We start from the raw sequence: 10,424 nt of genomic DNA on the forward strand, positions 1-10,424 counted from the left end.
CTATCAGCAGGATGAGAGCAGGGTGGTCACCCAGCCCAGGTCCTAGGGTGCTTATCCACATCGTCAGCCACACTGCCAGAATGCAGACACTAGCCCAGGACCTCTGCCCATCTGCCCCAGCCCTGCCTTCCCTCTGTTACCTCATACCAGCCTGGAGGCATCTGTCCAATCTGGAGGTATCTCTATACTGGCTACCACCACTGCATACCAGGCTGACTGGAGCAGTAGGGCCCCGAGTAGTCTGGTCAGCAGCCAACCCCAGAAAAAACCTTGGTCATGTGACTTCTAGGAAGTGAAACCAGACTGATTTTGAAGCATTTCCTGGGAAGTGTCTGAACACATCCCGACAGAGAAGGTATTTTGGGTTGAAAGGCTCTTCTGAGAGGGACCCCATCTACACAGAGTTCCTGCAGCGGAAGGAGGGAGGCTCCAGGATGCCTTCAGTAGCTGCCTTGGGCAGGTAAGCTCCTGCCTCTTTGTCTCAGCTGGGCTCACCTCTCTACACAGCACGATCAAGTGGGACCCTGCTTTCCTCTTTGCGGTGGGGCGGGGAGGAGGCTAGGAGCTGGGGGCGCTCTTTTTTTGTTTGTTCATTGTGATTCCATGCTCCTGAGCCCAGGAACCATCTTGGCTGCTCCCAGGCCTGCCGGGCCTCAGCACAGAGGCGGGCAGGCTGTTGACTACACAAAGATACCAGCCAAAAGGGCAAGCTGGTTAAAATCCAGTCCCCTCTTGGGTTTGTGCATCGGCAACCAGTTTTGCACCCACCTGAAAGAAGAGTCCCTTCTCCTAACTTGTACAAAGGTCCAGCCCAGGAATTTTGTCCCAGCTTCCCATACAAGGGCAGAAACAGACAGCCACTGACATCAAGAGGGCAGCAAGGTTCACGCAGCAGTACCGCTCTGGCAGGTACTGGTGACTGCAGCTCCACCCACCATGCGGGTTTCCCCGGGAACAGGGGTTTCCCAGGGCATAGCCCTCCCAGCGCATGCAGTGACCAGAGTGTGACCTGGACCTGGCTGATGTCTCTGGATTTCAGCTCACTCAGCCAAGCCTTTATTTCTCAAGGGTCACAGTGAGGCCTACGTGAGCTGCCTGCAGGGTCTCCATGAGCAAGATACCCCTGGGGGTGCGGGTCTTGTGAGTGCAGATTCCACACAGAGGGCTGGGCAACCACAATTGTGCACTTCCAACCGGCTCTGAGGGTGCTGCTGCCATCTCCTCTGCGCATCAAGGGCTCAGAGCCAGCCACAGGTCTCCAGGCCTGGGCCTGTAACCAGAGCTCACAGCTGTGCTGCCCGGTGGCCAGTCCCCTGCTTGCTGGCCCACAGGAGCGGGGTGGGGCTCACAGTGTTCTTTCAGAGACACAACCCCTCCCCACTCGCTCTCCCTGGCTCCCCCCACCTCCTCCCCTGGCTGTCACTAGGCAGGACAGGAGAAGGGTTAGGGAGGCGGCCAGTCACTGCAGATGGAGATAAAGGTAAGCACCTGGAATTATGCAAAGGGGAGAACTCCAGGCCAAAAGCCAAAACCTGAGTTCTCTCCCTGCCCAGGTGGTCCTGTGGCCTTGGTGTCCTGGGTCACAGCCATGGCCACCTCTCTACCCAGCTGCACAGAGACCTGAGTGTCAGCCGGGATCCTTCCTCTCCACCTTCCCCGACCCGCAGGCCACCCAGATGGACATCTCCCTGCGGTCTGTCTCTCCTGCTTTGCATGGCCTCCTCCTGATGGACCCTGTGCCCTGCACCAGCCCCTCCATTCCACTCTCCACTCCCCAGCTCGTCTTGGCTGCACACCCTCTGGGGTCTGTGGGCTGGGTCCTTATTCAGGTTCATGCCCTGTCTGTGCCCACCCCATTCTGTCTTGCTGCCTGGAGACACTGCAGCACACCTGCTGCTTCTCACCAGAGCTCAGTCACCCTTGGGCCAGCACTCAGACCAGCAGGGTGGTGCGGTTCAGTCCTGGAGGCTGCCCACTCCAGCATCCCACTCTGTCCTTCCTTCCTTCTTCCCACCACAGGGTCGGGCCTGCAAGCAAGGCCATGGCTGTCCCGTGGCTCCTCTGGCTGTGGTTGCTGGTCCCAGGGACTCAAGGTGAGTAGCGCCTCTGGGAAATGCCCAAAGCAGAAGCCTGCAAGGCTGCTGTGCTCCACTGTGTGGGGTAACTCCCTACTTACAGAAGGTCACAGAGGTGTCCCGCCTGTCACCAGGGACTGGTGGGGCCTTCTCTCCTGTGTGGTGTTCCAGTCACCCCAAGTGATGGTGGTTTATAAATCTGGGGGAATCAGGGTTCCTGTGCCCAGGAGAGAGATGCAGGCATTGGAGAAGACACCAAGGAATCCCTTCTCTTACCTGTGGGCCCAGGAGCCCATCAGGGCATGAAACCAGCCAGCCGCTGGGGCTGCCAATAGGTCACCAGTCAGACTTCCAAGGGTCCTGAGTGCCCTTCCTCCCTGGGCCCTAGAAACCTTGTTTTATCTTGGTGACCTCTCAGGAAGGTCTGGCGCACCCTCCACAGTGCATCCCCTTTTAGCACTGACAACCCCCCACATCTGGGCTCCCAGTTCCTGCCCAACCCTGTCAGCACCAGCAGAGTCAGGGATTGGGGCATTCATGGGCTGAGCTCAGAAGATCGAGGGTGAGCAGCAATCCCATTTCCCCTCTATACTTGATGTACAAACAGCCCCTGGTTTAAAACTTTTTCACTTTACAGTGTGTAAAAGCTGTACGAGTTTAGTAGAAACCGCACTTAGCATCTGACCTCAGTCTTCCTGGGTAAGCGGTCTGAGGTCTCACACTCACACAGAGCGCCATAAGGGCAGTGATTTGTAGTTCTGGTCAGCTGTGGTCTGGGGGGGGACACACCAGGGGACACTCCGTGGGGGGGTCACACCTGACTCTGCAGTGGGAATCAGGCCATCCTTGAGCTTGGGCAGATCACACGCACCTCCCACATGTGATACATTCAATTTATGATAGCTTTATTGGGATGCACCCCTGTCTTAAGGTGAGGGGCATCTGTACTCATGTCCGGGGGTCTCTGGGTCCGCTTCCCTAAGGCCAGCACCTTGGAGCCACAGACCCTCACAGATGGGGCACTACGGGGCCTCCTTACCTCTGTTCTTCCTAGGTGTCCCTCTGCCTTTGCTCTAAGGTGCTGGGGCTGCTTTCCTGTGGAGCAAAGGACTGGGACCTCATAAATAAGGATGATGACTTGGTCCCTGTGGGGGTCCCCACAGATCTTCCTCTCTTTGTATGGGGCCCTTCATGAATGGAAAGCGGGTTTTGAAGTGGTAAACTCTGAACCCCAGCAGATCTCCCGATGTTGGGGACATTGCTGCAACCAGGACAGCACAGTCTACCTGCCAGCTGACCTTGGCTTTCCTGCAGGTGCACAAGATGGGGACATGAGGCTGGTCAATGGGGCCACAGCCAACGAGGGACGTGTGGAGATCTTCTACGGAGACCAGTGGGGGACAGTGTGCGACAACCTCTGGAATCTGGCAGATGCCAACGTCGTCTGCCGGGCCCTGGGCTTTGAGAACGCCACAGAGGCGCTAGGCGGAGCTGCCTTTGGGCCAGGTGGGGCTGCTATCCTTTTCCCAGAGCTGAGGCCCCTGAGAAGTCCCCCAAGACCAGAGTTGGGCTTCACAGATGTGCAAATTGTGGCCCCACTCATTTAATATGGGAAATGCTACCTGTATACTGGCACCTGTTGGGATGGCCAATTTGAGCTTGGCCCGAGGGCATGAGGGCTCAGTAGAGGGATAGGTACGTGCATTATGGTACTAATTTGACGTCTCTGAAGCAGCCATTAAGCCTTGTAAGAATGAGACTAAGCTTCCAGTACAATAATACAGCGACGGATCTGAACTGACACCTGAGGGAACAGGAAGCCACAGAGCTGGTCTAGGAACTGCAGGGCAGCCAATGTCCCTGTGGCCAAGCAGTGGATTGCTTTCGTCTAGTGCCCACAGAGGAGCAGCTCTGTTGGCCTCTTCCCCACTGAGGTCCAGCCTCTGTCCTTCCTGTGTCCACAGGGACTGGCCCTGTCATGCTGGATGAGGTACAGTGCACGGGGACAGAGCCCTCGCTGGCCAGCTGCAGGTCCCTGGGCTGGAAGAAGAGTTACTGCGGGCACGAAAAGGATGCGGGTGTAGTCTGCACCAATGGTGAGCAAGTGGCGGCTCTTCCCTCGTCCCTGCCCCCAGCACACTATGGTGCAAACAGAGGTTGTGTGACAGACTCCACACAGGGTGGGGTGGGGCAGGGGCGTACAGAGCATGATTCCTCCCCAGGAGGAACCCCAGAGCCCTGGTCCACCCCACTGCTGCAGGCCTCCCCTACCCACTGCCACGGGGCCTGCTGAAAGCAAGGGGCTGCATGCTAGGTGGGAGCTCCTCTCTTGAGAAAAGCCCAGAACGTTTCACACTGATACACCCTGGCACCCCGAGTGCACTGGCCACATGTGGGATGTTCACACACTTCCAGACAGCAAGACTGTGCCCAAGACCTCCAGCCCCGCCTGAGCCCCGACTCCATCCTGTGCTCCCAGCAGCCCAGTAGCCCACGGGAGTTCTTCACTCATTTCTTCCTCCCTCACTTCCCCCTGGGCTGGCACACCAACCTCAGGGCGCTTCAACCTCCCTCCCTCCACCTCCCCTCAGCCTCTGAAGCCTGGGGGTCGGGTGGAATCCCACAAGGCTAGAGAGTGGGTGCTGGCTGGGCGGAAGGAGTCGGGCTTCAGAGGGGTGATAAAGGGCATTAAGGGAGCTGCTATGAGGAGGAGAGGGACTGGAGGTGTGAGCTGGGAGGGTCCTGAGGGTCAGCGTGAGGAGGAATAGGGGCCAACCAGCCGCTTTAAATGTTAAGATCCATTCACCCCGACCTGGGAAAGACCAGACCTGGAGTTTGGTTCCCAGTAGGGTCTGTGGGGTGAGGAAAGAGGGGCTACCCTAGGGTCTCCTGTAATAACTCCTGCAGGTTTCAGCCCCAGGAGGCTGTTGGGGCTCCCCAGGCTCTAACATGGGGTGGCGTAGACCCCTCACTCCTCAGGCATCCTCAGACCATCTGCAGGCGAGGGTTGAATTTAGAAGGGTGACCTTTGCAATGATCGACTGATTGAGCTTGGGGCCACCAAATCTTGGTGCTTGCATGTGGGGGGACAGGACAGAGGGTCAATGTGGGCCTAGAGGTGGGGACACTCGTTCTTGTTCAGTGGGCCCAGAGAGCAGCAGCACCTCCTTCGGGGCTTGGAGCAGGGCAGGCCTGTTCCCTCCCTCACTTTCCCGAACATTTCTGAGCACCACCATTCCCAAGGAAGAGGCTGATTCCAGAGGGCAGAAGTGGGGCTCGGGGTCCCAGGGTGAGCAGTGGCAGCACCCCGGTCCTCACGCACACTTTCCCACCACCCCTTGCAGACACCAGAGGAGAATACACTCTTGACCTCTCTGGGGAGCTCTCCGCAGCCCTCGGCCTGATCTTCGACAGCCAGCAGGGCTGCGACCTGTCCATCCAGGTAGTGGGGCAGGAGCAAGAGGAGCTGGCCTTCTGCGCCCACAGCGTGATCCTGACTGCAAACCCTGAAGCACAGGCCCTGTGGGAGGAGCCGGGCAGCAAGATCATCATGCGTGTGGACAGCGAGTGCATGTCTGTGGTCAGGGACTTTTTGAGGTGAGTCACGTGGGTCCCTAAGCTGCCCTGAATATCCTCCTCCCTCCCTCCCCTGCACAGCAGCACTGCTGTGAACATACACACTGTGCACGTGTGCACACAAACACGGAAACACTTTCTCTCACACCCCTGTGTGTGCCACACACTCATGCACACATGCACACGTGCTTATTCACACATCTACGCATGCCTGTACTCTCACAGATGCATTCACAGATTCTCACACTCAGACACATTCGCATGCATACATCTGAACATTGGCTCACACACATGCCATGCACTCCCTCCTGCACACACAGCTCACGCTCATGTATGTGCTGACACAGGCACACGCTTGACTCACATGCACATGCGCACTCTCACCCAAACTCACCTGCGCACAAAAGTTTTAATTTCTCATGAGACACAGTATAAGAAACCTTGAGGGCCGAATGCGATGGCGCTCACCTGTAATTGCTGAGCCCTGGGAGGCTGAGGCAGAAGGATCATAAATTTGAGGCCAGCAACTTAAGAGAGACCCTGTCTCAGAGTAAAAATTAAAAGCTGCTGGATGTAGCTCAGTGCAAAGGCCCTGGATTCCACCCAAGTTGCAAACAAACAACAAACAAAATTCTGGACTTTCACGTCTGAGCATCTGTGGATCATGAGTGAGGCAGCAGGAGGCTGAGCTGGTTTGTGTGGTGTCTGGGAAGCAGGAAGGGAGTGAGTGCGTGCGTGAGTGCATGCGTGCGTGCGTGCGTGCGTGTGTGTGTGTGCTGGTGTCTACTAAGGGCAGGAGGGGCCTTTGTTTCTGGCCCTCCTCCCACCAAGGCCACAGGACTGGCAGCTGCCTGGCTGTGGAGCACTGGCAACAGGGATGGGACTCAGCCACACCAAGCCCTCAGGAAGGCAGACACTGACGCAGAAATTGGAGGGCACGCACACACGCACAGCCCTTCCCTCTATACCTCTCTACTTTAGAGATGTAATGTAAGAGCCTCCTCAGTACCCAGAAGTAACCACCACAGTCATCCTCCCACTTCTGCCCCCACTCTCCTTGCTCTCGTGGAAGACGGAGACGTGTGACTGTCCACTCAGAGAAGTGGGGCAAGGGCCTCTCAGAGGGGCTTCTGGGCCTCACTCCACATGTGGCTCGCGTCACGGCTGGGGGCTCTGCCCACGTCCCTAGTGAAGAAAGTGAGACCCAAAGGCTCCCCTGCTGGCTGGGGGTGCAGGGTTCCACAATCTCCCCACCAAAGAGGCCTCCTGGGGACTTGTATTTTGAAAGCAGCACTTTTTAAAAGACCACATTTATTAAAAATGATTCTCTCTCATTCTTATGACCCAAAGCTTTATATAACTGAAAATGACATTTAAGAGAGAACAGTATTGGCAATTAAAAACACATTTAAATGGCTTCTTTCCAGCCTAGTATAAAAAGCTTGCTAAGGCAGCCTGCGGCCCTCCTGCTGGGTCGGGTCATTGCACACTGGAGGTGGAGGCAGGGCCCCTCCGCCTGCCTGGGCCCCGCTGGGTCAGAGCTCAGCACCACCCCCTGCCCTGGCGCTGACTCAGTCTCTTTCCACCGGTCTCTATCTCTCCCTTGCCCACTCCCTCAAGGTGGGCGAAGATGCTGCAGGGAGCCCCTAATTCCTTAGAGGACCCCTCGTTGTTCAGGTCACCCTGAACGCTGCCCTCCCCTTGCCAGGGGAATTGGCAATGAGCCACCTGCTTTGCCAGCTGCTCCGGGCCTCTGAGGCCCCTAGTCCTACTGGCTTAGGGCCTTTTTCCTCCCTCTTGGTGTGTTTATTGCCCTGAGGAAGATGGGCAAGGCCGAGAGACTCACTCTGATTCCTGTGTCCCCTGCCCTTGGGGACATGGATGGCACCTGCTCGAGGCTGGGCCCCCATGGGTGGGGTGCCAGGAGGCATGAGACATCTGGAAGGGTACAGCCTGGCGCTCCCCACTCCTCCGCTGGTGCGATGTGGCTACCTGCAGCCCAGGGGCACTGCTCTGGCCGGGGCGAGCATGAAGAACTGGGGACAAACACTTCTGCAGTGCTCCTTCCTCTTGCCACCACGATCTTTGATGGTTACCAGCATGGAAACTGGTGCCCAAAACCCACAGTCCAGTGCCCCTCCCGGGGAGCAGCCCAGCTTCAGGGTGGGTCTTGTGGGCATGGTGTAGGAGAAGACAGTCGCCCTTCTCTGTTTCCAAGCCCACTGTGACATCAACTGCAGGACTACTGAGATCTGTCTCAGGGACACCTACATGCAAAGGGGAAGGGTGGGGGCGGGGCCTGTCTCACTGAGTGGGCTGCAGTTGCAGGGACAGCAGGAATGAGAGTCAGTCTGTCCACATCCCAAGCACAGAACAGGTGCTGGGCAGAGAAGTGCCCAGCAAGGGAATGAATGGATCCGGCTAGGGTGTGACTTTGGGGCAGGAAGGCCAGTGCCCAGGGCCCAGCTGAAAGAGCAGGGGAGACCAGGGGATGGTAGGGACCCCTCCATCACTGATGCAGGAGGAGGCAGTGGGTGTTATCTCTGGCCATCCCCTGACCCGTGGCCCAATACCCTCAAGTTGCTTTTGGAAAAGGGAGATTCTGGATTCAGACTGTGGGTTCAACTGCTGCTGTCTGTCCTGCAGGGCAGGCACTAACTCCCCTGTGTCTCCCCAGGTACTTCTACTCCCGGAGGATTGAGGTCTCCTTGGCGTCTGTCAAGTGCCTGCATAAGCTGGCCTCCGCCTACAGGGCCGTGCAGCTGCAGGACTACTGCGGACGCCTCTTCTCCACCCTCCTCCCCCAGGACCCCTCTTTCCGCACACCCCTGGACCTCTACACCTATGCACAGGACACAAGTGATGCCCTGCTGGAGGAGCGGTGTGTGCAGTTCCTGGCCTGGAACTTTGGAGCCTTGACACAGGCTGAGGCCTGGCTGAGCGTCCCCACAGCCCTGCTCCAGGCGCTCCTCCTTAGGGACGAGGTAGCCGTGCCCAGCGAGCTGGCCCTGCTTCAGGCCCTGGATGCCTGGATCAGGAAGCAGGGCACCTCCCAGAGGGAGGCCGAGGTCCTGCTGGAGCAGATCCGCTTCCCCATGATGCTGCCCAAGGAGCTCTTCCAGCTGCAGTTCAACCTGTCCCTGTACCAGGACCATGAGGCTCTGTTCCGGAAAAAGATACTGCAGGCCCTTGAGTTCCACACAGTGCCCCTGTGGTTGCTGGCCCAGTACCAGGGCCTGAACTTCACTGACGATATCTACAAGCCCCGGATTTACACCTCGGCCACCTGGAGCGCCTTGGTGACAGCCAATTCTTGGACCCAGCAGCTGAGTTCTAGGAACCAGAGGCGGAAGTATTCAACTTATCCATACTATTATGTGAACAAATCCTCTTATGGCTACATGAGCAGCCCCTCCCAGTCCTTCCAGACCCCAGAGCACCCCAGCTTCCTCTTCAAGACGAGGTTGGTCTCCTGGACTCTCGCCTACCTCCCCAACATGCAGAGCTGCTGGAACTACGGGTTCTCCTGTTCCTCTGACGAGCTCCCAGCCCTAGGCCTCACTAAGTCTAGTTCCTCTGATTCCACCATTGGCTATGAAAACAGAGCCCTAATGCTCTGCAGAGGTGGCATTGTGGTGGATGTCTTGGGCTTTCAAGGCTCAAAGACCTCAATCCCCAGTGCCCTGGGCACCAACAGCACCAGGGCCCCTTCCACCTTCCCCTGCGCTGCAGGCTCTTTCAGCAGCTTCCGCGTGGCCATCCGGCCTTTCTACCTGACCAATGCAACTAGCCTGGACTAGATGGGGCCAATCAGAGTCTAGGCCTCTGTGCTGGGGAAGCTCCCCTCCTTTGCTTCCTTTCTCTCTGCAGCTGCCTCCAACACCAGCCACCAGGTGTCTCCCTGCTCCCACTGGTCTCTATGACCTTAAAGAAATTACTGGAAGGCCTTGACTAGCACTCACCACAGGTCCAGGGATTTTCAGTACTCCACTGGGTGCTGAGGTCTCAGTACTCTCACTGCCTGGCTGGCTTCCAGGTGGGGAGGCAAGAAGATCGCTATGGGATTCCCAGGTCCCTGTGCAGCTGCTCCGTCCACTGCTGTCACTTCTCTGAGGCCATTAAAACTGCACTGTGCTTCCCAGTCTGTTCATTCATTCAGGGAGCGTTGTTGGGTTTGCACCATGCTGGACATCAGATGTACAGGGTTCTGGGAGACAACAAATGAGACAGAGTCCCTGTCCTCATCAAGCCATGGGCCTGGGGTAGGGGGAAGACCGGCAGTAGCAAGTGAACATCCTCGCCTGGTGCTACTGCAAAAGGGGTAGTGTAGGATGAGGACCACGGGTGGGAGATGGCAAGCACAGGGCACAGGCCCACCTCAGACTGGTGAAGCCTCTAACATGAAATTTTTTTCACACCTCTATTCCCAGCACTACAGGTAGCCTGAGGCAGGAAGATCCCGAGTTCAAGGCCTACCTGGGCAACTCAGTGAGACCCTGTCTCAGGATAAGAAATAAGAAAGGGCTGGGAATGTAGCTGAGTGCTAGAGAGACCTGGGTTCAATCCCCAGTATCACACACACACACACACACACACACACACACACACACACACACACGGGACTATACACTAGGACTCAGAGACTGAGGAGAAACAGGCTTGTGGAAGATGGAAGAGTGTATTCCCAGGAAGGTAAGCCATAATGAGGAGTCTCCTCTGGAAGTCCTGGCAGGCGCATGGAGAGAAGCATGAAGATTCACACCTCACTGCTTG

The 10,424-nt window shown here is 57.1% G+C and overlaps 1 protein-coding gene across 1 annotated transcript; it reads left to right on the plus strand.

The window, feature by feature from the left end:
• The first annotated feature begins 287 nt into the window (after positions 1-287).
• Lgals3bp (lectin, galactoside-binding, soluble, 3 binding protein) lies at positions 288-9,792 on the plus strand. Its single transcript, XM_005407353.2, has 6 exons — positions 288-460; positions 2,020-2,093; positions 3,390-3,581; positions 4,040-4,171; positions 5,420-5,672; positions 8,329-9,792. The coding sequence occupies exons 1-6, from the start codon at positions 435-437 to the stop codon at positions 9,449-9,451; spliced, it is 1,800 nt and encodes a 599-aa protein (XP_005407410.1). The 5' UTR covers positions 288-434; the 3' UTR covers positions 9,452-9,792.
• The last annotated feature ends 632 nt before the right edge of the window (positions 9,793-10,424 follow it).

The sequence above is a fragment of the Chinchilla lanigera genome, unplaced genomic scaffold, assembly GCF_000276665.1.
Source record: "Chinchilla lanigera isolate Chin_1 unplaced genomic scaffold, ChiLan1.0 scaffold00105, whole genome shotgun sequence".
Taxonomy (NCBI): Eukaryota; Metazoa; Chordata; class Mammalia; order Rodentia; family Chinchillidae; genus Chinchilla; species Chinchilla lanigera.

What these genes read in the sequence shown, in the direction of transcription:
- Lgals3bp (XM_005407353.2), top strand. Translation starts at nt 435, where the DNA reads ATGCCTTCAGTAGCTGCCTTGGGCAG. An exon ending in CGGAGCTGCCTTTGGGCCAG is followed by an intron (nt 3,582 to 4,039) that starts GTGGGGCTGCTA and finishes CTGTGTCCACAG; the next exon opens with GGACTGGCCCTGTCATGCTG. An exon ending in GGGTGTAGTCTGCACCAATG is followed by an intron (nt 4,172 to 5,419) that starts GTGAGCAAGTGG and finishes CACCCCTTGCAG; the next exon opens with ACACCAGAGGAGAATACACT.